Below are 26861 nucleotides of genomic sequence, written 5' to 3' on the forward strand. Positions count from 1 at the left end.
CTACTCCACATTCACACCGCTGTATAATTACAGTGCACGTAAATAGCAAGAGACTGTTTTTTAGTTTATTTTGATCTGGAAGTGAGAACAGCACCCGCTTTGTAAAAGGGAGGATGTGTTGCCCTCTGATTACAGAGTGCCAGCAAATTATACAGTCTGATGCCTACTTACAGGGCACTGGCAGGGTTTAATTGCACCTAGTGGTGTTTACCGGCGGTAGTAAGACTCAATAGTAAATTGTTTAAAGTCATCTAGAAGAGATTTTCAGTATATAAATAATTCTGGTAGACATATATGCTAACTATAACCAAAAATATGGTTTTGAAAATAATAAGCCCCAATTTCACACATAAAGCGTGAACATTTTCAGGTGATTGTGGAGCTTTTTTGCTGGTTTGTCATACACTGTGCAGGTATTTTTCTGGCATGAGCATTTTAGCCAAAGGAAAGCTAGTTACTAGGAGGAAGAGAGCAAGAAGTTCTGCAAAATATGCACAGTATGCGCATTTTCAGACATTTTTCAGGCGCTCCCTCTTAAAGGAGAAGTACAGCCAAAGCTCGTTTGGCTATACGCCTCCTATGGGTGACAGTTCATGCTACACTCCTGTGACTTGGTTTCAGCAGACAGCGGGCTGGAGTCAGCTGACGTCACAGAGCTGGTCCAGGTCCAGCAAGACCGAGACAATGGAGTCGGAATCCGTCCACACGCCTGGACTGGCACCCGCCTCAGTCTCTTAGTGAGCCACTGAGAGCCTGAGCCGGTCGCTCCCTCCACCCCAGTGAGCGGAGGGAGCACAGAGCAGAGAGCCGGTGACAGTCACCAACTCAGCTCACAGAGCACTGAGAAGCGATCGATTGACGGTGTTTGATTGCTCAGATTCTCAATATTAGGGCTGGCGAGGGACGGATGCTGCATCCACCTAGGAAAGTAGAATTCTGAAAAAAAAAAATCCCCTACATCGCTTTGAAGGATATAGGGGGCAAAATTGAAACAATTCTGCCCAAAAGCAGCACATGTCGTTTTTTTGAGTGAGAAGCTTCGATCGACATGGTGCTCTAGTGTGAACAGACAACATTGGATATAAAGGGGAAAATTAAAGAGGAGCTCCAGTCTCTCGAGTGAAAAATTAAAAGTCAGAAGCTGTAGCTTCTGACTTTTAATAAACAGCCAGTCACCTGTCCCACGATCCAGCGGTGTGCTCACCACAGCCGATTTCTCACTGTGGCCTCTCTTGCCGGCATCCTTACTATGGGTGACAGCTTGCAGATTCACTGGCAGGTGCCCACTGCACATGCGCGAGTGGCTCTTGCCCACTGTGAATGGTCCCGCAGTCTTCTGGAACCTGTCATGTGTCCCAGAAGAGTTTGAGAGGGGTGGATAATATCCGCTTCCGATTGCCTAGGCAGTCAGAGCAAAAAGGACGGCGGGTACCTGTCAAAAATGGATACCTGCTCCCCACCTCCCCCCAAAAAGCGCCATTTCACAAACGGGAGCAGGGGAGGAGGCTTAACCCTTTCCAAAAACGCAGAAGCACAAAAATGCGTTAATGTGAATGCCCTTTTTTTTGTCATGCTTTTTTGCAGAAACACGGGACATGTTTTTTCTAACATGGGTTCCTATGGAACACATTCACATTAATGCATTTTTGTGCCTCTGTGTTTTTGGAAAGGGTCAGGGACTTTTATTAAACACAAAAAGCTGCTTTTTTTGGTTCATTGGACTTCAAGAAGGACACTACAGAAAAGCATGTAGTGGGTTTTTAGCGCGTTTTTGCATCATTTAATCTTTAACAAATTGGCCAAATAAGAAAAAAAGCATTAAAAGAAATGCAAAACGCATCAAAAAAAAAAAAAAAAATGCGTATCCGAAAATGCAGAAAGCACAGCAAAAAGCATTGCAGAAATGCTCAAAAGCAACATGCATAGGTGTGAATGAAGCCTTAGGGCTGGTTCACGCCACAAAAGCGCAGTCCAGATCTGTTCCAGAAGAGTTTTTTGCATGCACATTTTAACGCTTTTTGATGCATCTCCAGTGCATTTTATATGCTTTTTTTCCCACTGAACTGAGTCCAGTGCATTTTTGATGCATTCGTGATGTGTTTTACCATGTTCCAGTACAGTCCAAGAAAAATTCAGCATGTTGTACTTTTATCTACTGACTGCACTGGTGTGAACTATGCCATTGTAAATCATATAACCTACTTTCCATGCGTTTTTGATGCAGAAAAAAAACGCACTGGCTGCATGTGGTGAGAACTGGTCCTAAGCGGAACTTCCACTTTTTAATGTCAAGTGTTGAAATGCACATAAATCACCCAGGTATGAATGAGATCTAACACTCATTGATTAGCCTATTTATATTCTAAAGGGATTATAATAAAAAAATAAATAAATAGCAAGACTAGCCTTTACCTTTATGAGGCTTGGCTAATGGGTGATGCTTAAAATAAATATAAAAAAAAAAAAAAAAAAAGCAAAAAAAAATAAAAAATAAAAAAAGGGACAGAGAAAAAAAACTAAAACAAAAAAAAAAAAAAACACCCCACCTTTGCCTTTCAATCAACATCTAACCCCCCCCCCCCAAAAAAAAAGTAACAGTTTCTATGCTCTAGCCCCATGGCCACAGACTTCTGTATTTGGTCAGGCTTTCCCAGAATTCTCTCTTCCTTGTACTTGGCTGACTTCCTCTCTCAGCACTGTGCTTGGAGCCCGGGGTCCTAGTACATGCCGACTGTTGCATGATATAATGGCATGCGTAGCATTCTCCAATTTTTATTGTTATTTTATTATACAGAATTTATATAGCGCTAACAGTTTATGTAGCGCTTTACAACTTGAGGGTAGACAGTACAAATACACTTTCATATAGTACAAATAATTCTCATTTACCATTTTGTTGTAAAACGCAATAAAAATTTAAATAAGACAAAAAGTTATTCTGATTTTTTTATAACCCAGGAAAAAAAAAAATGGTACAATGATACAATAAATCTGCATTACTTTTACTGCTAATGATTTACTTATCTTACCAGGGAAAAATAGACATGTGAAAGAAATGCAAGTTTGAAAAAAATAAAATAAAAAAAGAAGAGAATCAAGCAATTGCAGCTCAACATAACAAAATTTTATGTGATGTCAGCCTTCTGTAAAGGTTCCTTTGCTTGCAAACGGTAATAACTTCTTCAAAATCTCACTCGTCTAAGTCAATATCGCATGCCTATTGGCTGTGCACCATGTCACAAAGCTCCAATCATCTCACCACTGGTTTCTTGAACATGACAATGAGGCCACTGTACTCCAATGGCCTCCACAGTCACCAGATCTCATCCAATAGAGCACCATTGGGATGTGGAACGGGAGTCACATGGATTTGCAGCCAACAAATATGGACCAACTGCGTGATGTCATCATGTCACTATGGACCAAAACCTCTGAGGAATGTTTCCAACACCTTGTTAAATCTATGCCACTAAGAATTAAGGCACCTGGTACCAGCAAGTTGAACCTAATAAAAGTGAACTGAGTTTATAGGATCTAGCTACCAAGTCTTCCTACAAGCATGGAATTATGCAGATACGCTTGTAGGTTTGTCTATGGGAAGGGAAGTGGGAAGCCCTGCAGGAGCTAGCTCTCAGGAATGAAAAATAAAACATTTCCCAGGAAAATCCACTACCGCTGACAGATTGTTAGGTGGAGCACCCTGGGGCAGGAGGCCTTATGGGAAGTTTAGGGACATGACAATTACCCAATTGGTCGAAATAACAAAAATTCTGGTTAAAAATAAATACGAACTCTCGATGATATTGAGAAAAAAAAAAATGACACCATAAAGATGACATATATAGGAATCCTATGAACATAAAAAGGGAAGTTAAACTGTTAGGCTGTATACCATGTGTCAGGGCAATTATATGAAAACACACTTACCCAGAACAAGTCTAGACTGTATATAATAGGACCCAGTTGTAAGTACAACACAGTACAAAGCATATACACCAGTCAATCACAAAAGACAAAACTCAACAGTCACTAAATTTCTTTAAAGTGCCAGTCCACTGATATTTAATCTAATGGTGGACACCGATGCACTGAATTATCAAGTTTCCTATATCACATCATTGGAGTTTGACAGTTGGCTCTATGCAACAGAGGTGTCACTTATCCTTTTCAAACAGGAGCTTTACTCCCCCAGCAAGATCTTTAAAGAGTGCAAAATAAAACTGGTGACCCAGCAGACCCATCCATGTTTGGGAATGGAGGCCATTCCCACTTGCAGAGCCTTATGAAATTCTTGCATTATGTGTGGATTTTTTAAAAGCACACCTGATCAACACATAGGAACTTCACTTGAAAGACCCATGGGTCAACTTGAACAGCACAAAAGATTAAACGGACCTTAAAACCTGCTCATAACATCTGGAAATAGCTTGGAAAAAAGGGTATACAGGTGTCCGTGTTATTAAACTAGTTACAAAGATGGAGATTCATTAACATTTTTAGAAGCTACCTACAACTTGAAAATTATGGTTGCTTTGTGAAACTGGTTATTACATAGCCCCCATTTTGACAAGAAAAATTCAAACAGGTCAACACTTACTGTTCTGATCACTTGCTTCCTCCAGGTGACGGTAGATGTAGCCTTCCAAGTAGGACTGGAACTTCGGAGATGGAGAAAAGAAGCTCAGACTGATGGCAATAAGCTCCCATCCCAGGGACAAACTCTTGTATGTCATGTTGTTGGTGGTTTGTCTCACCAGCTGCATGTACAGCTCATCCCGCAATCCCTGCAAGGTCCAACACTTGGTGACCAATACTAGAGCCACCTCATTTCTGTCTGTCCGGGCCTGGCGGTCTCCCATGTATATCTGCACCAGCTTAAACACCTCACAAGCCTCTTTCTTGATAACCCGATTGCTGGTGATTAACATGGGCTTCTTGATAGAGCCTCCATTCCAAGATAGCATGTTGGAAATTGAGATTCTCCTCCGGAAGATGCCCTGCGTGTGCATATTCAGGTTCTTCGAGGCCCAGTCCACCATGCTGGTTTGAGAAAGTGGTTTTCTCAAAGTGGTGTAAGGGAGTTGATAATTGGGGCCAAATGTTGCCTGTCTGCGATTTTCACAGCTTGGATTGGTCTCTAGGGTGCCACTCTGCATTAAGAAAACATAAGACATATTTGTTTAAAGCTTTACAAGAGAAGCATATAGACACGTCAATATGTACTTGAGATTTACAAAGTTGATTATTTTTCTTTTCTGGCTGGGAAAAATCAACCAGTTTGAAAAGGGATGTAAAAAAAAAAAGGGAAAGTGTGTATTTTGTTTTCTGGCCCTTGGACTCAAATCTGAAGTTAATCCTAAAAAGCCCAACACCAGCCAAAAAATGTTTTAGGTTTGGATAGAGTAGAGAAGAGACAGAGCAGTATTTACTGGAGCAGCTGTTCAAGTAAACCAATAATATTCTATCTTTTATTTTCAAAGTGGAACTGAACAAGTTGAAAATAGAAGCCGATTGGTTGCCATACGCAACTGCTCCAAATTCTACCTGCTCCAGTTTTGATAAAATCCCGCAGAATTTCTATAAAATGTTTTAATGTGGTCTGTGTTCACGTTGCGGATGTTTCCACCAACTTCCTGTCTTGGATATATTGATTCAAGAAATAAAGGGTGACCAAAGCAGGAAGACACATACAGCAATATCAATGTAGTTAACACACTTTTCTTTTAAGAAAAGGGTTTTCATGGTTTTGGTCTTCATAAGACAGTCCCAACAGGAAGTGAGGTCAGGCCTTCCCCCATTAAGTAAAAGTTGTCCTATAATCGTTAGAGGTGCTAACCATTTCTCGTGCTCATAAAATATTTTCAAAAAATTGTCTCAAATCAACTTTAATACAAGGCAGGCATTAAAATAAACCCCAGACAAAAATGTATTTGTTTTTTCAATTGGAAAAGGCAAGGAAGTGCTAGATCCTCTTTCAGGCTTAGGCCGGCCATACACGGTTCAAATCTCAGCAGGTTCAGCAGGAACTGGCCAAGATTCAAACCGTTAACGGACAGGCTGAATGTACCAAGTTGATCGATCAACTGGGGTACAACCAGCCTGCCATATTCTCTTGCCATTATAGTTAGCGGCTGCTATAGCCACTTGCGATGATCACTGTCTTTTCCCGCCTCCCCGCCAACTCTCCTGCCAGGAGAAAAGAATTGCTGATTTCCCTGTCCACACTGTGTTGATGGGGGAATCGTGCACATTTCTGTGGTTGCAGGAAAGAAATTCGCACCCTGCATAGCCAGCCTTACTGCTCTGTGTCCCCATTGGGTAGGCATCTTCCCACTGCCTGTCCTAGTGACCACCATCTTTAGGATTGTGAGAGTAAATCATCCCAAATAGGACACCGAAAGCAGTAAAAAGTTTACATAATAAATTCTAACTTTCCCCCACCCTATCCAAACCATTACATAAAAAAAAAATTGGCTAGAGTTGCAAATGAAAGAGTCACCACACCTAAAGTAGGCTGTTTTCTTACAGAACAAGTTTAGACGGTCATAGAAATGTGCACACGTTCCTCAGCCTACACACCAGACGATGAAAACCACATACCTGCTGTGCCCAGGACTGTGGTCAATGCTGTATTTTTAAAGAGAATATAAATCAAGCTGTGGTTGGAGAGGTGGTTCCAGGTGGACTTTCAAATCAAATATAACTAAAGTAATATTTATAGTCCAGTTTTGAAGAGAAATAAGCAAAGCCGAGTTGAAAAGGGGACATATAAGGTATACATGTAGAACTATAAACATAGCTCTCAACTGTCCCTGATTTCAAGGTAATATCCCCGATTTGGAACAAAGTCCCTCTGCCCTCCTCATTTGTCCCTCATTTTGGTCTGATCTATAGCATTGCATATAAAATGCACCATTTATCTTTCAAAAAAAGTGTTTCCCAGTGCTAAACCGTTCATCCAATTTTTAAATTGCTGAATTTGTAATTTTCAAAAGCCAACATAAAGATAGTATAGATATAAAAAAATAGTAGTGGTTAAAAAGGGAATTGTGGGTTTAACTAATTTTTTTTTGTTTAATTTTTCTTTAACCACTTGCTTACTGGGCACTTAAACCCCCCTCCTGCCCAGACCAATTTTCAGCTTTCAGCGCTGATGCACTTTGAATGACAATTGCGCGGCCATACAACACTGTACCCAAATGACATTTTTAGCATTTTTTTACCACAAATAGAGCTTTCTTTTGGTGGTATTTAATTACAGCTGGGAGTTTTATTTTTTGCTAAACAAACAAAAAAAGATGCAAAAAAAAAAAATTCATGTTTAATAGTTTGTTATAAAATTTTGAAAACAGGTAATTTTTCTCCTTCATTGAAGTGCGCTGATGAGACGGCACTGGTGGGCACTGATAGGCTGCACTGGTGGGCACTGATAGGCATAGTTAAGGCGTTACTAATAGGCACAGATAAGGTGGCACCGATAGGCACAGATAAGGCGGCACAGATAAGGCGGCACCGATGGGCACAGATAAGGCGGCACAGATAAGGCGGCATTGATGGGCACAGATAAGGCGGCACTGATGGGCACAGATAAGGCGGCACTGATGGGCACAGATAAGGCGGCACTGATGGGTGGAACTAAGGGGGACTGATGGGCACTGATAGGTGGCACTGCTGGGCACTGATGGGCACTGGTAGATGACACTGATGGGCACAGATATATGGCACTAGGGTGCAGCACCATTGTTGAGGCAGATTGTGGGCACTGATGGGTGGCCCTGTGGGCACTGATGGGTGACACTTTTTAATTACTGAGGTGGCACTGGCAGGGGGCAGGTGGGCACTGGTAAGCCGCCGGTGATCGGCTCTTTATTTCTCCTCGCGCTGTCAGCGCAGAGGAGGAAAAATAGCCGATTACCGGCTCCGTTGTATCACATGATCAGCTGTCATTGGCTGACAGCTGATTAAGTGGTAAGGGGTTGGGATCGACCCCCTTGCTTCGATCCGTGATCAGGCGAGTCTCAGACTCGCTGATCACAGGGGGCGCGCAGGCCGCTCGTGCACGAGACGACGTCAATAGACTTAGTCCCGGCAAAGGAGGTCCGCACTGTAGCCGTCATTTGGCTATAGCGCGGATCTCTAGTGGTTAAGGGAGCATGGTGGGGGTTTGTCTTAGGCCTACATAGTTTTGCTAATAGGCGTCTCTCGTTCCCATCTCAAAAAGTTGGGAGGTATGCTTCGAGTTGCCACCTCATCCCTTTGAACCCTAACACCTTTGAATTACACAGGTTCTGAGGCGAATTAAAAGCAGATAAGGCACTGAGTTTAATTACAACCTTAATCAGCCACAGAACCTGTGTAATTAATGTGTTCGGGGTTAAAGGGATGAGGTGGCAACCATAGGTATGCTATAAACTACAATGTATATTAAACAATGAGAGCTGTTTAAAGGTTTAAAGGGATGAGCTGAAAAGCTCCATCAAGTGCCGGAACATACCATCCTTACCAGTACAAAGTCTATGGAAATGTTATTACACCCTACAGAGGTTCGAACTGAAAGTCTATATTTTCACACACCCCTGTCGCCATCCTTGCTCCCTTTCATTGTGACAGTTCTTAAGCTTGCGGATAGCTTGCTTAAGCCCCTGTATACAGAGGTCGAATGGATAGAATTTTTTTTTCAAATCTATTGAGATTTAAAAAAAAAAAATAAGAGGTTTACAAAACATTGGTATAATAAAAATAAAACCAACTGCGAATCTCTCGCAGGGGAGCATCAGCAACAGTACAAGACCATGCGGCTGTTGTACAGCCTATTAAGGCAAAACCACTTGGTACAGTGTAGGTAGGTACACAGGTGTAAAACTTTGCAAAACGGAGCCTAAAAACGAAACAAAAAAAAAAAAGAGAAAAAGTAGGTGTGCTTGTAAATGTAACTCACGCTTAGTAAACCGGATGCATGAAGAATCAGTCAACGCTTAGTTGGTAACCTCAGAGTGATGGGTGGAATTATGGATGAAAACGCTTGGAAAAAGAAGGCTCCAAAAAAAGTTTGCTTGTTTTTCTAATCATAAATGGGTCAAATCAACGTTTGTTTTTGACCGCAGTGATAAGAAAATTTGAAGGAGCATGTTGGAAAAATTTCTTGAATGAACAAATTTCTATGTGTATGGAGATTTCATTTGGGGAAAGTTCATTCATTCCATAATAAAACGTTAAAAGCAAAAAAAAAAAAATATATATCTTTCGAACGGCAAACAAACGTTCTGAGAATTTTCAAATTTTCCTAACAATTTGTTTGAAATTCTATCCATCTATGGCCAGCTTAAAAAGGAGAAGTACTGTCAAAGCTCGTTTGATAAAAGATAAAAATGGATGGAGAAAGAAGAGAAAAAGCCTCCCGGGGGGTCAGTTCAGGTTAGGATCAGATGGTCAATAGGAAGAAATTAAACCGTGGAGGCTGAGAGTAAGGTATCCAAGGGTGCCAAAAAAGAAGCAAGCATGGGTATTGGCCATTACCGCAGTCAGCTTTTCATTTATTGTAATTGCTTGTTATTGTAATTACCAGTTAATCTATTTTTTTTTTTACCACTTCAAATCTTAACCTGGGCGTTTTCCATGCCTTAGCGATTGTTAATCTGATACCCAAGAAAATGGTGAAGAACTTGCTCTGTACGAAATGATGTAGCAAGAGCTGCATTTACATAATTTTTTGTTAACTATCTGCCTGGAGTTAGGTTCTAAAACACATGTAAGCAATGGCAGGTGTCCCATTTCTATTCTGACAGGTTCCCTTCAAAATGATCCAGAAGGAAAAGTGTTTAATTGTACAGGCAGAACAGGTTCCAGCTGTCATTTTCTAGGGCAGGTTGGGAGATGATAGGAAGGATCTGTTTGGTTGTTAAAAGCCCAGCAGACAGCCCTCTTGGCCGACACTCGCAGCTGCTGCTCGTCAAATGCTGCAATCAGAAGCTGATTATTTGAATAATGTTTATTAAGCAGGCATGCTATTCATAGTGCTCAAACGTCCAGCTTTTTCACATAAAAGATCTATAACTCGCCCTGATTGCTTTCCCAGAACTCAGACTATTGATGAATGCAGATTAACTGGAAAAGCAGCTACAGGATCCTGTAAAATGTTTTTACATCTGGAACAGAATACATTTTAATGTTACACAAGTGCCTGGCTGTATTTTTCATTAGTAATGAAAGCTTGGGGGTAATGTTACACCAGCAGAAGTTTTATCGACACAAGTCAGGGCTAAAAATCAACACAAATAAGCGGTTTTCAGTGCTTATAAACTAGACAAGACCCTCTATTTCCCTGTAGAGAGTCATCATCCAGCACCAGCAGTTTAAAGCAAACCTATTAAGATGAGCAAGTTTGTGCTTCTGAAAATTAGGCTCTCTCAACAAAGTATTCTTTGGCATGCCTAGGTTTTATTACAAGTAACACATCCAAAAAATATTTTCACACAACACAAAAATAATAAAAATGCACGTATTGACTTTAAAGAGGAAGTTAACCCTGATGGGTTTTACTTCCTCTTTATTCCCCTGCAAAGTAAAAGCATAACGGGCTAGTGTGCATTGCATACCAACCCATTATGTGGCACTTGCCTGCAAATGAAACCCGTGATGTCCACAATGTCCCTGCTGGTGGAAGCCTCAATATTGACCCCTCGCGGGAGCCGCCAGTCATGGCACACGCTAGGGAAGAAACTACATGCAGGGGCGTTTCTTCACTGCGTATACGCCGACATCGGCACACTACAAGGCAAAAATCTCCTAAAATGTGCGCCGTTATTATAGGCTTATCTATATGTAAAAATAGGTCAGGGGGGTTTTACAACCACTTTAAGTGCTTGTTCACATGTGCGGCAGCCCTTACTGTCCCTCTGAAAAGTGATCCACCATTGATGTGTTTGACCGGTGGTGAGGAGGTGATGTCGCTAAACTTACACTGTTTATGTTCAAGTGTCTTTGGGCATTTACATCTTTTTGGACTAAAAAGAGGGTCTTGTTTGATGACTGGTCGACACTGATCATGCGCTTTCTGTACACTGCTGCTGCCAACTGAACCAGGCCTCATCTGAGCAGTGCCCTGTCTCCTTGCCTTTCTTTTCTTCAAACTAGGAGAAGGACCCGTGGAGTACCCAGAGTCCTGCTGGCTTGCCACCGTACGGTAGTCTTCTTGAGGAAGGTCATTTTGCCGATTGTGGTGGGCTTCCATGTTCTAAAGAACATTTGCTTCCAAGACCCTCCAAGAATTCTTGAAAATGTCCTTTAGGGCCAACCGACCAGGGTGATGTTTAGTTGGAACATCAAGAGAGCCAGGAGGAGAGATAGTCTTGTTTGATGACTGGTCAACATTGACCATGTGCTTTATGTACTCCCTGCCTTCTGGGCTGTATTCTGTAGCAGAGGGGTTCCTCTTGAGGCTTATTCTGATGAAGGCCAAGATAGGGCAAACTGGCTTTGGGGTCTATGAGTGGCCCTGTAGGCTATTTGTTGGAGATACCAGGGGAGAAAGAGCGTACAGTCATACTCTCAAAGTCCATATCTGCAGGAGGCTCATCATAAATGGGAGAATCTAGAGAGGGCTCATCATAGATGGGTGGTGGAGTTCCATACAGGGGAGAGTAGGGCTGTAATGTACCTGTAGGCCTCCTTTGTGGAGTCTGACAAGTGGCTCCTTTAGTTAAAACTAGGCAAAATCCAACATTGCTGTCTTAAATTGCATGGATTGCTTGGGATCCACAAAAGGTTTAGCCAGCAGTGCAGCACTGTGGGCCATTTACTGGTTAAAACCTATTGTTGATACTTATGCCTGTTTGTTGTGGTTCAGGTTGATGCATTATAGGGGATTTAAGGCAACGTTTTCTGGTTTTAAGTGATGGCAGAGGGGTATTTTTTTATATGCGATTTTGTAATATTTATACAAATAAAGATATTTAATACTTATCTAAGCTGAATTATCATGTACTGTGTGTGTCCCACTATTACAGCTTCTATTTGCTGGAGCTTCAGTCATGGTTATTTTTGTCCCCATCTCCCAGTTCCTTCCTTATTACATGGATAGGTCAAACCACATTACACCAGTTTGGTCTATGGTAGTCACCATCAGGAAAAAATTACCTTTAACCTTTGCTTGCATGTTGGCAGCAAATGCTTGCAAAGAGACTGCAGGAGCTATGTAGCACCAATATGCAACAAAGGATAAAAAAAAAAAAAAAAAAAGGGTGAAAACAAGTTAAAAAAAAAAAAGAAAAAAGTAAAATATTAAAGTTGCTACCATTTTTAATAGGGGAACAAGAAAATGGCTGAAGAGTAATGGACACATACCTGAGACATGGTTCTACTGGACTCTGATGACAGGAGACTTGTTTGGCTGGTGACTTTCTTCTCCAAGCAGTCCATCTTCTCGTACGTCCGTTTCTGTCTTACCATTTCAGATTGTACAGTTATTTCTGCTTTACTGCTGTCTCTGACCTCTATTCCTGGTCTGTACAATGACCTACTACTGGCTGTGACATCATCCCTTGACCCTCTCCCAGAACTGTTTTTTAAGGACTCTTGAAACCGCACCTTGTTACTGTCCGGAGCAATGTTTTCTATCATGTCTGTGTCCAAACTAGCCTTGCTGCCCCTAGTAACAGCAGTCCTGCAGACAACTGACCTCATCTCTGCAATAAGTTTTTCATTCAGCGCATTGAGTTCACTGCTGCTGCCAACTGAACCAGGCCTTATCTGAGCAGTGCCCTGCCTCCTGCCTTTTCTTTTCCTCAAACTAGGAGAAGGACCCGTGGAGTACCCAGAGTCCTGCTGGCTTACCACCGTAGGGTAGTCTTGAGGAAGGCTGTTTTGCCGATTGTGGTGGGCTTCCATGTTCTTCAGAACATTTGCTTCCAAAACCCTCCAAGAATTTTTGAAACTGTCCTTTAGGGCCAACTGACCAGGGTGATGTTTAGTTGGAACATCAAGAGAGCCAGTAGGAGAGATAGTCTTGTTTGATGACTGGTCAACATTGACCATGTGCTTTATGTACTCCCTGCCTGCTGGGCTGTACTCTGTAGCAGAGGGGTTCCGCTTGTGCTTATTCTGATGAAGGCCTGGATATGGCAGAAGCTTTGGTGTCTGCGAGTTGCTCTGTAGGCTATTTGTTGGAGATACCGGAGGAGAAAGAGAGCGTACAGTCATACTCTCAAAGTCCATATCAGCAGGAGGCTCATCATAAATGGGAGAATCTAGAGAGGGCTCATCATAGATGGGTGGTGGAGATCCATACCGGGGAGATGAGGGCTGTAAAGTACCTGTAGGTGTCCTTTGTGGAGTCTGACATGTGGCTCCTTTACTTAAAACTAGGCAAAATCCACCATTGTCCGTTTTCTTAACTTGCATGGATTGCTTGGGATCCACAAAAGGTTTCGCAGGCAGGGCAGATGGTGGAACCTGAGCATAGGCACTGGGTCGGCTTATGGAATTCTTTGGTATACTGTTCTGTAGCGATGAATTGGAAGATGACACTGAAATCTGTCTCAGACTATTCACTTTCACCAACATGGCTGCTTTAGTTCCAGGGACAGGCTGCCACCTCTGAGAAGAATCTCTGTGAAGAACGGAAAGACAATATTAGGTTATATCCAACACACAAAACTATAATTTGTTAAGCCCTACTCCAACCAGAACCATTTTAAAAATGTTAGACAGTGGGGTAAAGGCTTAGAACCCGCAAGGTTTGTATTACTCTCCCCTTTAAGAGACCATGGGGCCCCATAGAGACACCCCCCTCCCCAAATAAACACAGTTATGAACAAAAACAATGAGTGATTGGTACTGATCACTTGTGTTCATTCAGGAAAGAAAGGGACTGGTAAATACGACATTTACTGAACCCTTCCCTTTACCCACTCTCCATCCTGAAGGATCCTATTGTGTGCTTGCAGCTTCTAGTGGGAAGGAGAGGAGGGAAGCCCGAAGCACTGTGGGGAATCAAACAGAAGGGCCTGGGCAGCAGGGGGAAACATGGTTCACAGGGAGGGTGATTGGTGTGGCGGGGGGGGGCAGGTATTGCCCGACTGGCTCTCTGCAGCAGCTGAAAGCCGGCAGAAGGGAGAGAAGAAGCCAGCTTCAGCTGCTGCAGAGACAGCCATACAGGGGATCGGTTCCAGTAACTGCCCACCACACCGATCACCCTCCCTTGCCTACACTAGATTCAACCTTCTGCCTTGGGCCCCCCCTGCTGGCCCTGGCTCCGTACAGGATGACTGGTGCTACCCCCTTAGCCATGGCTCTGCTTCCTAGTACACCCTGACGCATTGGTGCTCACACGGAAGTGAGCACCAATGTCATTAATGTGGAACAAAAAATGAAATGAAAAAAAAACCTGACAGATTCTACTTTAGATTTTTCTTGGTAATACATAACTTTAATAATGGGGTTGTTTTTAAATCTGCTCCCAGTTTATTCATCACATGATATTTGTCCCACATTGGGTGCTTCCAGAGATTAAGGTAGGAGCACACTTTGCAAAAAGTTCTTAATGTGACTATGTATGCAAAAAAAATAAAAAATCTCTGGTTTTAATGTAAAATGTTAGGATTGCAGTTTGCCTTTAAGAGAACTGTCAGTGGAAATTTGTGTTTTGTATGGTTTATAATATTCTGCCTACATGCACAGAAGAATGGACTGGAAACATCAAATTTATCAAGTGTATAGTGAAGCCAGGAAACATATTCAGATATTTCTCAATTTGTAACAGTGCAGAACGAGGCCTTCACAGTCGGAGCTCTGTGTATCCGCTGTCAGATTATGACAACAATGGGATTCTTGTACTACTCCCCAACTCAATTCTCACACAATCATCTGGCAGAGGCCGAGTAGGGTGGGTCCTGCCCTATTACGGACAACAGGAAATGGGAACATGATAAATTGTGCAGGTTTTAAGGGTGACAATCAGCCTTTTGTGATTAAGCTTTTTCTCCCAATCCCAGGGACAGAGGAAAAGAGAAGAAGAAGAAGAAGAGGGGGTAGGAAGCACGCAGGTTAAAATGCAATCAAGGAGTATGTTAATTGTATCCTAGATAGGATAATAGCCAGAGCAATAGGACATAACAGAAACAAGGGGATCAAAAAGGAATATGAGCCGAGAACTTGTGCAAAGACACCAGGCCGATAAAAAGGTGACAATCTATACGTTCCTCACGCCAGACCATAGATTCTCAGAAGCCGAACCTGAAAAAAGTACATCAGGACACTCTGGTCATTAGCTTTGCTGCATTCTCATTCTCTGTGTGCCAATTGCACACAGACATAATAATTTACTGATGTTCGTTGACAGAAAGATCCCAAGTAAAATGCTCCATAAATACCTTGTGTAAACCTAAATAGGTGTGTGTAAAAAAAAAAAAAAAAAAAAAAAAAAAAAAAAACAGGATTCACATCAGGGTCCCTATCCCCCTTATGTTTGGGTAGATCAGCAGGAGTTGACCTACCATGTCCTATCTAGAACAGGGGTGAACAACTTTCATGATTTGAAGGGCCACAAGTGTGGCCCCTAAAATCACCAAGGGCCGCACATACAATACAGTAAATATTCAGCATCTGAGACAGCAGGCGCTTAACAGGAAAGTCAAAGACTATGAACAGGGTACAAGAGAGAGTCAGATAATGTGGACATAATACAAAAATGGTCACAGACTTTGTACAAAATACAAGAGATGGTCAGAAAACGTGGACATGATACAAGAGATGGTCAGGACTGGGGACATGATACAAGAGACTGAACATGCTATAGAAGTTGTTGGGGACTAGAAACATGCTTCAGGAGACCGTCCTAAACTTCAGTATGTATTATGCCGCGTACACATGGTCGAACTGTTTGACGTACTTAGTCCGTTGAAACACATTTCAGCGGACAATCCGCTCGTGTGTGGGCTTCAGCGGACTTTTTCAGCGTGCAGTCCGCAGTACTAAGATTTTCGGTTTTTCCAAAAATCTGTCCGTCGTACTTTGGTTTCAGTGGACAATACGGTCGTCAGCATGCTAGTTCGACGGATTAAGAATGGCGCATGCCCAGAAAGGATTTACATGGCGGAAGGGTGCTTTGCTGTGTCTTGGACTTCCTATTTCTAGTCCCGTCGTATGTGCTGTACACGTCATCGCGCAAGCTTTCGACGGACTGTTTGTGTATCCGTGTGTGGTCAAGTCCATTCAGTGGAAAGTACGACGGATTGTCCGTCGGATTGTATGACAGACTAAGTACGTCAAACAGTTCGACCGTGTGTACGCGGCATTATACAAGACTTCTGGAAATCACTGCAATAACATGCCAAACGGGAACATATAGATTGGCACCTGCATGGGCCCACAAAAAGTGGCAAACGTCTGCATGCAGCCTCTGTGGCGCAGGCTGGGCACCAGCAATCTAGAACCACACTATCACCGTTGGGCAGACTGAACCTTTAACATGTATACTTTTTTCCTTCCATTTACAGTCTGAAAAGCTATAGTCCATTTGTATAGTCTGCGGGTTTGTAGCTGGATTGTGTTTATTGGGTTGCTTCTTCTCCAAAGTACTGTGAATAAACAAGGTCTACTGCACTGCCAGAATAAAAATTTCTCAACCGAGACACACACACACACACACACACACACACACACACACACACACACACACACAACAGGAAAAAAATTCTGGCGTTTGTTCTGTTTAAATCTGATCATTATCTTGGAACGGATTACAGATCAACAGGGACGGAGGGAGGTTTTTAAGGAAATTGTAGCAAATTGAGACCACATTCGGTTTTATTGAAACCATCCACTGACTGGCAGCTCCTGTTGGTATCCCATCAGGAGATTTTAAAGCGGGAATGCAGCAGATCATAAACACACTGTCATATTGCACCAGCACAATCCCCATTTAGAATGTGGGTTTTATAGGGGCATGAGTGCATAGTACTGACACCATCATGACTGGGAACAGAAACTGAGAAGCTTTCATGAAAATGGTACAATAGTCACTCTGTTTTTGACATTTTTCTAGTATGAGGTATGAACTAGAGAATTCTGTGTCTGTTTTCTGACATTCAACTGCAAAAGGACACTCAAGAGGGAATCAGGACGACTCCACCTTTAGCCCTCTTTAAACATAGTTCCCAAAGTCTATTTTAAAGATTTTAGCTCTCCTACCTTTATATCCCTTGTAGAGCCAATTCATTTTTTGATTTTCACTATGGGCCCATTTATCTGTTGATTTGTTTACTTGCTTATCAAAATACATTGTTTTTGTGACAAACTATTCCAGTGATTCTCAACCAGGGTTCCTTGGAACCCTAGGGTTCCTCCAAAGGTTGCTAGGGGTTCCTTCAGTATTGGGCAATTTCTGCCTCTCAGATAAGTTCCCACTGACACCAATGATATTTTTAGCTATCTGTAAGTAGGTTATGCTTCCCAATGACCACAAGTGTAAGGACCATTCTTCCCACTGACCATCACACTAATGTATCATGAGTTGTAGAGTTCTAATTTTTAGCAAGGGGTTCCCCGAGACATGAGAACTATTTCAAGGGTTCTTCTGTGTTGAAACGGTTGAGAAAGGCTGAACTAGGCCTTCCTTTGGCAAGATTATCTTTCATTTTATCTTTCTAAGTAATTTGTTCTATACACAAAAGGCAAAAGAAAAAAGAAAAAAAGAGAAAGGAAATCATAAAAAAACAGCAACTAAAGAGAGAAGGTAAGGAAGGAGAGCCGATTAGGGTTAAATCTGAATTCCAGATTTTTTTTTTCTTTTAAGTTACAGTTTCCGGTCTGGACCAATTTAAGTAGGCACATGTCATACCTGTGGGATCCCTGTAGAAGCAGAGAATCATTGTACTAGTAATCACTACTACAGTGATGGCTACTGTCTTGGATAGTGAACACAGGGCATCACTTGCTTGGCATGGGCGCTATTTACAGAATGGCCTGTGCCGAGCTAGTGACCCTGTGTTCATTATACAGGGGAACATGGAAGACGATGGCAATCACTGTAATAGCCTTGATCCACTTTCTCAGGGATCCCACAGGTATGGAAGATGCATGCATAACGCCAAAAAAAAAATATATATATAAAGAAGATACATCCTATCTGGATCTCCACTTTAACATTCTCTTCCCCCCCACTCATAAGGTTTCTTTGGTGTCATATGCATGTGAAAGGACACACCTTTGATATGCATATGAACAAAATCTTAAACACATAGAAAATATATATTGTTACACTCCATTACTCAATGACACTTGCAGACTATCTGCAAGGGTCACAAACATGTTCTGTTTTACTAAAGTTTTATTTTTTTACTTATTGCATCTTCAGTCTCATCCAATTTGGGTTCTCCTTGCAACTAAATTCACAAGTGCTTTCTGCCACAGATTCAGACATTCTCATGTGATCCTTTTCATGTAGGTCTACAGCTGCTTCGTTAATTGATGGATACACTTAGAGAAGATTGAATTCCTTATCCAGTAGGAACAATATCAGATTATACTACTAGATGATCATTGTGAAATTATCTACACATGTTTTTTTTTCAGCTTAATTTTACTCAGATGCAGCTGCATTTTGACAGCCGCTCCTATGTAATATAGATAGCAATTCCCGGCTGTCATTTTAACATTCGGTAAATGCCCGTAATAGGCAACAGTAGGAGACGCAGTATAGGAGTTGTGCCCTACAAACTATTTTAAAAGATTTTTTTTTTTTGAAGGCATCTATTCAACTTTTAAAATCCTCAAGTGAGCAAAGTGTAGCTAAAACCATTAAGAAAGTTTTGGAAAGAATGGGAAGGGTTTAAACCTCCATCAGGTTTTTAGTGATGTTTGTGTCTCCCCTTTGAAGACCCACCCCATTGGTTCCAGTGGGTATTGTCACTGAGACGCAGATTTTACTTGTTGCAGTTGACACCAGAACAAGAAAGTAGTAAAAACCTTCAAATGAGTACGGTCTGTTCTCATGACAACTGTTAGGTGAGGATTCCCCCTCTGTATAACCTTTCAGTTTTACATGGTCTATAAACTAACACTACTTGGGCCCTAAAGACAGCCCTCTAAAACTCAATCCCCCCCACCAGCACTGAACCACACTCCCAAGCCCAACACTTGCAACCCTGAAAAGTAACCTTTACCACTTAACCTTCGTTCACCCAACTCGCCCAACCCTAACCTATTCCCCAATTACAGCCTCTAAGATTTGATGCCTATTCTGCGGCATACTTACTACATCCTGCATAGGGAGCGCCTTTGTTGATAGTATGCAAGTCCCACACCAAACTTATTCAGCAAGATCACAGCACCTATAGAAGCCATTTTAGAAAAAAAAAAAAAAGAATTGCATTTCCAGGTTTCTGGTAAAACTGGACACACAAACCTCCCTCCTGAACAAAACTTTGGATACAGTATGAAATGGTTAGAACTCCTGTCTATTTTGCCATATGTGCCCCATTGTGAGAATTTCTTTTTTTACTTCCTGTACTATAGGCACAACAAAAAGAATAAATGGCTCCAGAGAGGAAATCTTAGACAGATGCCACTAAAACAAGGTTGTCAGTTAAGATATTTTTCCTGCATCTCTGTTTTGGTGCCAGATTATAATTTTTGTCCCTTTCTGTCCCAGTAGCAACAATCACCAGGTCAAAGGGAGGGAAAATCAACCTAACAGTAAAAGAGCAATACAAAGCCCAAGGTTTTAGCCCTTCACCACTCTTTTCGAAATTAAAATCGAAATATTTAGCTTTAGATAAGCTCATCCCCAAAAAAGTTTTTGTACAAAATCTAAATCTTGATTATACTGTAGAGATTGATGAGCTACTTTGACTACTAGTTTCCATACCTCTTAGGGTCTGTAGTATCAAGATCTCCTTAATGCCAGTTCTACAATATCCCCACCAAAGTGTTACTTCATCTCTTGCATTCTTTTTTATTTTCAATGCAAAAAGTCAAATCGCAAGACTGAACCATCCTCATAATGGCCTTTGTCTGGTGAGTAGATCTGGGAGTTCAGGTACCAAAAATCTCAAGCCCTCAGAAAAAAAAAAAAAAAAAAAGAAGAAGAGGTCTAAAGGGTTGTTCAAGCCAAAAGGTAATCTTTCCATTTGACCAAGGTTGCTGATGTTGGCTCATCCCCAAAACTGGAGATCCTCTAATCTTGACCTCAAATCATGAATTAAAAAGCTATCCAACAGCAGAATTACCAACCTCTGGATGTTTTCTAGATCCACGTTGACACTCTGGACAGAACTTCCTACATTCGTGCTGTTGGCAAACAGACCTCGTTCCGTCTTTTGAAACCTTCATAAAAATGCACACTATTGTCTTTACACGACTTATCTTGTAACTTTGCTCGGTCATTGCGCACCTCCTGGACTCACTCTCACTCCCTGCTCTTAAAACATGGCCAGCCCCAGTTCTCCCGTGAATTTTTCCCTACCGCCCGCTCCCCAGGATAGCTCTTCCTGTCATTGTCAGCCTTTAATTACATGTTTTAGTATGTTCTGCTTTCAGGAAATAGAGCTGCTGCTGAAAAAAAATAAATGCCACCCTATTTATAGGCATAAAAACAAACTTTTTATTGGAATGTGGTAAAGCTCACCAGCAATTTACCGCACAAGACTAGTGTAGGGAGTTATACAAGAACAGGAGTATAATTTGTACAAATAAATCACCTATAAAAACTTCTGAAATTATAATTGCTGTACTGGCATACTAAGAGCTGATATTTGCTTGTTCCTCAAAAAGGTAACCAAGTACTATGTGTAAAGAAGCCTTATCGCTAATAGTGACAGTATTCATGCTTTGCCAGGCAACAGGTCTACTTTAATTGTGGCCCCACCAGGATCATACACACAGCTTCTTTTCTCTTGTCGCCTTGCTCAGCAATACATAAAATGCCTGGTACTTCCAGGTATGAGGGAACACGCAACTTGCTCCTCTTCCTCCAAAATTGCTTCCTACAAGTCGTTAGCGTTGATGGCAGCATTAGTTGATTTTTCCAGGATTTTTTTGTCTTTATTTTTAGCTAGTGATCCTGCTAATGAAACACTTTATCCTAGGGTGACATCAGTTTATTTAACTTGGGAGCAATGTTGTCATTCTAGGGTGCTTGCTCCTATTTCGGACTGCAGGTCGATATGCAGAGATCCATCTCTTTTGACGGGTTTACATTAAAGGACAAGTTTATTCATTGTATAAAACCTGACAGCTCCCTTTACTATTCTAGGCTGACCATTTGCCCCTGGGAGCTTACTCACCTCCTTCAAGGACAGGGACGACAGCTTAAAAGCAGTCTCCATCCTACCTGGTAAAAATCCAGTAACTTTACTTGAAGTTAAATTAAATATTTAACCCACAGTATGGGTAAATCCCGTTAATTCAACGGGACCCTAATACATCAGGTTAGTCATTAGGTTTTCTTGAGGAAGGGACCCTGCAAGGCTCCAAAACCTCAGCTTTATGCCTTATGGCAGGGATCTCCAAACTACAGTCGTCCAGCTATTGTGGAACTACATGCCCCATGAGGCATTGTAAAACTGACAGACACATGACTAGGCATGATGGGAATTATAGTTTCTAAACAACTGGAGGGCCATAGTTAGGAGACCCCTGCCTTATGGGATGCTGCCTTCACAATAAACACAAAATGCACCTGTTTGTAGTGCTGGTCAATTTGTAGCTTAGCGTTTAGTTCTGATATGGCACCTTCTGTAGTATTGACTTCAAGCAACCATCAATACAAGGTTGAGCACTGTGAAGCTTTCAGCTTATTTTTGAAAACCACACCGATATGCAGGATATATTGTACGTGCAGTATGGGTAAATTTCATCTTAGTCTTTGGGACAAGTATGGGAAGCCTGTCAATAGCTTTTTAATAGCTGGGATACAGACAGTGAAAAAAGCCATCAATGCCACCTGAGGAGGTAAGAACTTGCCAAGGGACAATTTAGGATCATTAAGGGGGCTTTTATATAATTTGTAAACTTGTCCTACAACAAAGTGGCAAGTGAGAAATAAAGAACAGGTAAAGTTCTTTGAAAAAGAAAAAAAACTCAAGTGCTCAGCTTAGGAACAACTACACGAGAAACCAGATTTTTTTTTTTTTATAGCTGTGGTTGGGGTACCCAAGCAATGTGGCACCATTGCTATCTTGATTCCAGTAAGGGGGACAACGTACAGTGTTTACTCCTGTGCTTGCCATCTCCAAGAGACACCATCCAATTTCCTGTGTAGGCATTTCCAATTTGTTGCATTTTCTGAACAGAGATGGAAACCAGCCCACCTGATACCCATAGGGCCTTGGCAATGTGTTCAAGGACAGGCCCATGTCTCCGCACTTACTCTCGATGTTGACATCTACTGGTCTAGGCTTCCACCGAGTTGTTTACAGTTAAACTCTGGTTTAATTAGCCCTATGTTTAGGACTTGATACCCTGACCGAGGGCTGCCGCATTCTCAAGCTTCCCAGAATTAGCACCATTGAGCAGTGGCGGGCAATATATTTTTAGAACAGGCAGTCAATGTTTCCACTACAAAGAATGCCTGTGCCTTGTGCAGCCTCTCGTCAGTTGAAAGTGTTAACCATTGTCTGGAGTACAGTGGTCTGCTGTGCTGGCAGCATTTGTCAGGAACAATCACACAGTTCTTTTTAAGGGACGTGAACACCAAATTCTCCTTGTAAACAGTAGGCACACAATCACTGGGTTTAGATTTTTCTTTTCTTCTCAGGAGAAGAGCTTCAAGTATACAGCAGATCGGTAGTTTTCAGTGCCGATATATTGGCCCTAGTAGATCTTGGTGCTGGTGCCTTAGCTACCTGATAACGCACGTAAGCTTTTGTAGGGGTTCAGAGTTTGGCATAAGGGTAAAAGATGAAATTCGGATTTGTAGGGTAATAGGTAAAAGGTTTGGGTGTAGTGTGGACGAAGCAGAGCAAAGACCTAATTTACTGGACTGTAAGCTCGCAGGAGCAGGGCCCTCCTAACCCTCTTGTATTGAATTATATTGTTGCTGTACTGTCTCCCTTTATATTATAAAGTGCTGCGCAAACTGTTGGTGCTATATAAATCCTGTATAACAACAACAATAATTAGTGTTCTGCTTTTCCTAAATGTTGAATCACAGGCTGAGAGTAAATTGGTGGCTAAGCTGTATTGTGTAATTGCAAGGAAAAGGGAGGTCACTGACCCGAAGATACAAACAAATGGCAAACACCCAAACCTATAACTGGCCTTTGCAGCAAGGAGCACCTGGAAGGGCGATGCATGTCAAAAAACAAAGAAAAATCCCCAGCTCACTTAACAACCAGCCTGCAACAAACTTAATTGTCCTGTCCAGTTCACGTTAAAATCAGGGGTTTAGTTTGCACACACTTTAAAATATATTAGATTGTAGATTAGATTGTACCATTGCAGACAACTGAAGTGTAAAGAAAAAAACATTTGGATGTAGGCATCGGTGAGTATTGAATAAAAATAAATAAAAGTATCAGGGCATCCCTAGTATATTCCATACCTGTGGGATCCCTCTGGAAACTGGAAATCACTTTATCAACACCACTACTCCAGTCATCTCCACTGGATTCCAGGTCCCATGCCCAGAGGCTGACCTCCTGTGTTCACAACGCAGCAGGGCAGTCACTTGGCACAGGACCTGGAAGCAAGTGGAGGTGACTGGAGTACTTGTGTCTACCCAAGTGATTTCCAGCTTCTAGAGGATCCCAGGGGTATGGAATATACATAGTTCTAGTGGTCCAGTTCAAAGCAATGTAGAAATATCCATACCTGGAAATCTTCTTTAAAGACCAGCATGTGAAACCAATCTATAAAATTGCAGATGCCACTTCAAGGCGCCCTAGTGTAATGCACTCATTTTTGAGAGCCTCCAAAATTGGGATTACACACACACACACACATATTTATACACAAACACACACATACATACACACATACACCATACAATGTTGTTATATATAAAACGGATAGATTGATCACAGGTATGCCTGGAGGGAGCCCACCCCTCCTTAAAAGGTACAGTATATACTCGAGTATAAGCCGAGATTTTCAGCCTCTTTTTTGAGGCTGAAAGTGCCGCCCTCGGCTTATACTCGAGTCATCGCTGTCTGCCTGCTCGATCAGCGTGTCGAGCAGACAGACAGCGGACATTCTACCCTTCAAAAGCCGCGCCTCCGCCTCCGCCTTCGCCTGTGATAGGCGGAACACTGAATTTCCCAGCAGTCAGTGTTCCGCCTATCACGGACATCCGCTCATCCTCGTACTACGGACGAGGATGAGACGATGTCCGTGATAGGCGGAACACAGGCTGCTGGGAAATTCAGTGTTCCGCCTATCACAGGCGAAGGCGGAGGCGCGGCTTTTGAATTTTAGAATGGCCGCCGAGGCGCCGACGAAGAGCGGCGATCCTGGCAAGGCACGGGACGGAAGCAAGGCAAGGCACGGCACGGGACGGGACGGAGGCAAGGCACGACACGGGACGGAGGCAAGGAGGCAAGGCACGGCACGGGACGGAGGCAAGGAGGCAAGGCACGGCACGGGACGGAGGCAAGGAGGCAAGGCACGGCACGGCACGGGACGGAGGCTCGGGACACAGGTAGGCTGGACACACACACACACACACACACACGGACACACACACGGACACACACACACAGGGATGGATGGATGGAGACACACACACAGGGATGGATGGATGGAGACACACACACAGGGATGGATGGATGGATGGAGACACACACACACAGGGATGGATGGATGGATGGAGACACACACACACAGGGATGGATGGATGGATGGAGACACACACACACAGGGATGGATGGATGGATGGAGACACACACACACAGGGATGGATGGATGGATGGAGACACACACACACAGGGATGGATGGATGGATGGAGACACACACACACAGGGATGGATGGATGGATGGAGACACACACACACAGGGATGGATGGATGGATGGAGACACACACACACAGGGATGGATGGATGGATGGAGACACACACACACAGGGATGGATGGATGGATGGACACACACAGGGATGGATGGATGGACACACACACACACAGGGATGGATGGATGGATGGACACACACACACAGGGATGGATGGATGGATGGACACACACACACACAGGGATGGATGGATGGATGGACACACACACACACAGGGATGGATGGATGGATGGACACACACACACACACAGGGATGGATGGACGGACACACAGGGATGGATGGACGGACACACAGGGATGGATGGACGGACACACAGGGATGGATGGACGGACACACAGGGATGGATGGACGGACACACAGGGATGGACGGACACACAGGGATGGACGGACACACAGGGATGGACGGACACACAGGGATGGACGGACACACAGGGATGGACGGACACACAGGGATGGACGGACACACAGGGATGGACAGGCATGTCTCACCCTCGGCTTATACACGAGTCAATAAGTTTGCCAGTTTTTTTGGGGGTAAATTGGGGGCCTCGGCTTATATTCGGGTCGGCCTATACTCGAGTATATACGGTATACATTTCTTTGTTTTTTTTTGACGGGTCACTGACCTGGCCTGACTGTCTGGCAGAAGCGCATGGGTTACAAGGCTGATTGAACACAAATACAAAACACTGGCCTGTAAAACAGTGATGTATTTGCATGTGAACTGCATAGTTACACATTTGCCTGGGGAGCAGCTGCAAGTGTTAGGATTAAGGGATAAAGTCACGTATTTATTTTAAGCAGTAAGTAAGAATTCTGTCTGGAAAGGGGGGGGGGGGGGGTTAGTGTTATGGTCAGCTCACTTGTTAGGTGTAGGTTAAAAAACGAAGGACATGAAGAGTTGCCTTTTAATTTTGACATGTTTCGCCATTGCAATTCTTGAAGAACTGAAGATCAAGAGCTAATGTATCAAGCAGCTTTAGCTGACACTTCTGCACCTTAGTTGAGGGTCATCTGATCCATAAAATATGTGTCCATCCAAGGCGATAAACCTATCTGACAGACGTGCATTTTGCATGGATGCAAAACAATACAAGCTTGCATGCAAACTATGAAGCTCGCATAAAGTAATCCTTAATTCCAACCAAATGATCCTAAAGCGGATATCAGATGCCCTTGAAAGCAGGCTGTAGACATCTTGCATGCATACTAGCTAGTACCAGTGAAAAAAAAAAAAAATCTTTGCAAGTCATCTTCCCCCATATGAACACCTTAGACAACCCTGTAACACAGGGGTCTCAAACTGGCGGCCCTCCAGCTGTTGCAAAACTACAACTCCCATGAGGCATTGCATGGCTGACATTTACAAGCATGACGCCCATAGGCAGAGGCATGATGGGAATTTTAGTTTTGCAACAGCTGGAGGGCCGCCAGTTTGAGACCCCTGCTGTAACAGGTATCAGACCGCAGCTTGTGGAGGTCTTCTAAGCCAGACTTTCCTAACTTTTGTTATCATGGAAGAACCCCACTTTCCAGTAAGGAACCCCTGCTAAAAACTACTAAATCTACAGCTCACTAAACATTAGCTTGGTGGTCAATGGAAAGAATGCTTATTTGTGGTGAGTTTGGTAGAATCCCCCCTTACAGAGAGCTAAACACATCACTGATGTCAGTGGTTACTTATTTGAGAGATGGAAATTTCTGATTGCGCAAGAAATCTCAGCAAGGTTTTGAGGAACCCTAGAGTGCCATGAAACGCTGATTGAGAAAGGCTGTTCTATACAGTTGAAACAGATCGATTTTAGGGATGTTAAACATGGCACTTAAAGTGGACCTATTATTAAAATTCACACTATAAAT

The 26861-nt window shown here is 42.7% G+C and overlaps 1 protein-coding gene across 2 annotated transcripts in view; it reads right to left on the bottom strand.

The window, feature by feature from the left end:
* The window catches only part of LOC143935266 (rho GTPase-activating protein 39-like), a 151616-nt gene that overhangs the window by 52082 nt on the left and 72673 nt on the right, over window positions 1–26861 (bottom strand). For both annotated transcript variants that reach the window (XM_077458998.1, XM_077458997.1), the window contains exons 3-4: window positions 12343–13606; window positions 4598–5150 (exon numbers count right to left, since the gene is read on the bottom strand). In XM_077458998.1, coding sequence (XP_077315124.1) covers window positions 4598–5150; window positions 12343–13606 — 1817 coding nt within the window. The remainder of the gene's footprint in view (window positions 1–4597; window positions 5151–12342; window positions 13607–26861) is intronic.

The sequence above is a fragment of the Lithobates pipiens genome, unplaced genomic scaffold (assembly GCF_037356315.1).
Source record: "Lithobates pipiens isolate NorthernLeopardFrog02 unplaced genomic scaffold, aLitPip1_a1.2 Scaffold_28, whole genome shotgun sequence".
Taxonomy (NCBI): domain Eukaryota; kingdom Metazoa; phylum Chordata; class Amphibia; order Anura; family Ranidae; genus Lithobates; species Lithobates pipiens.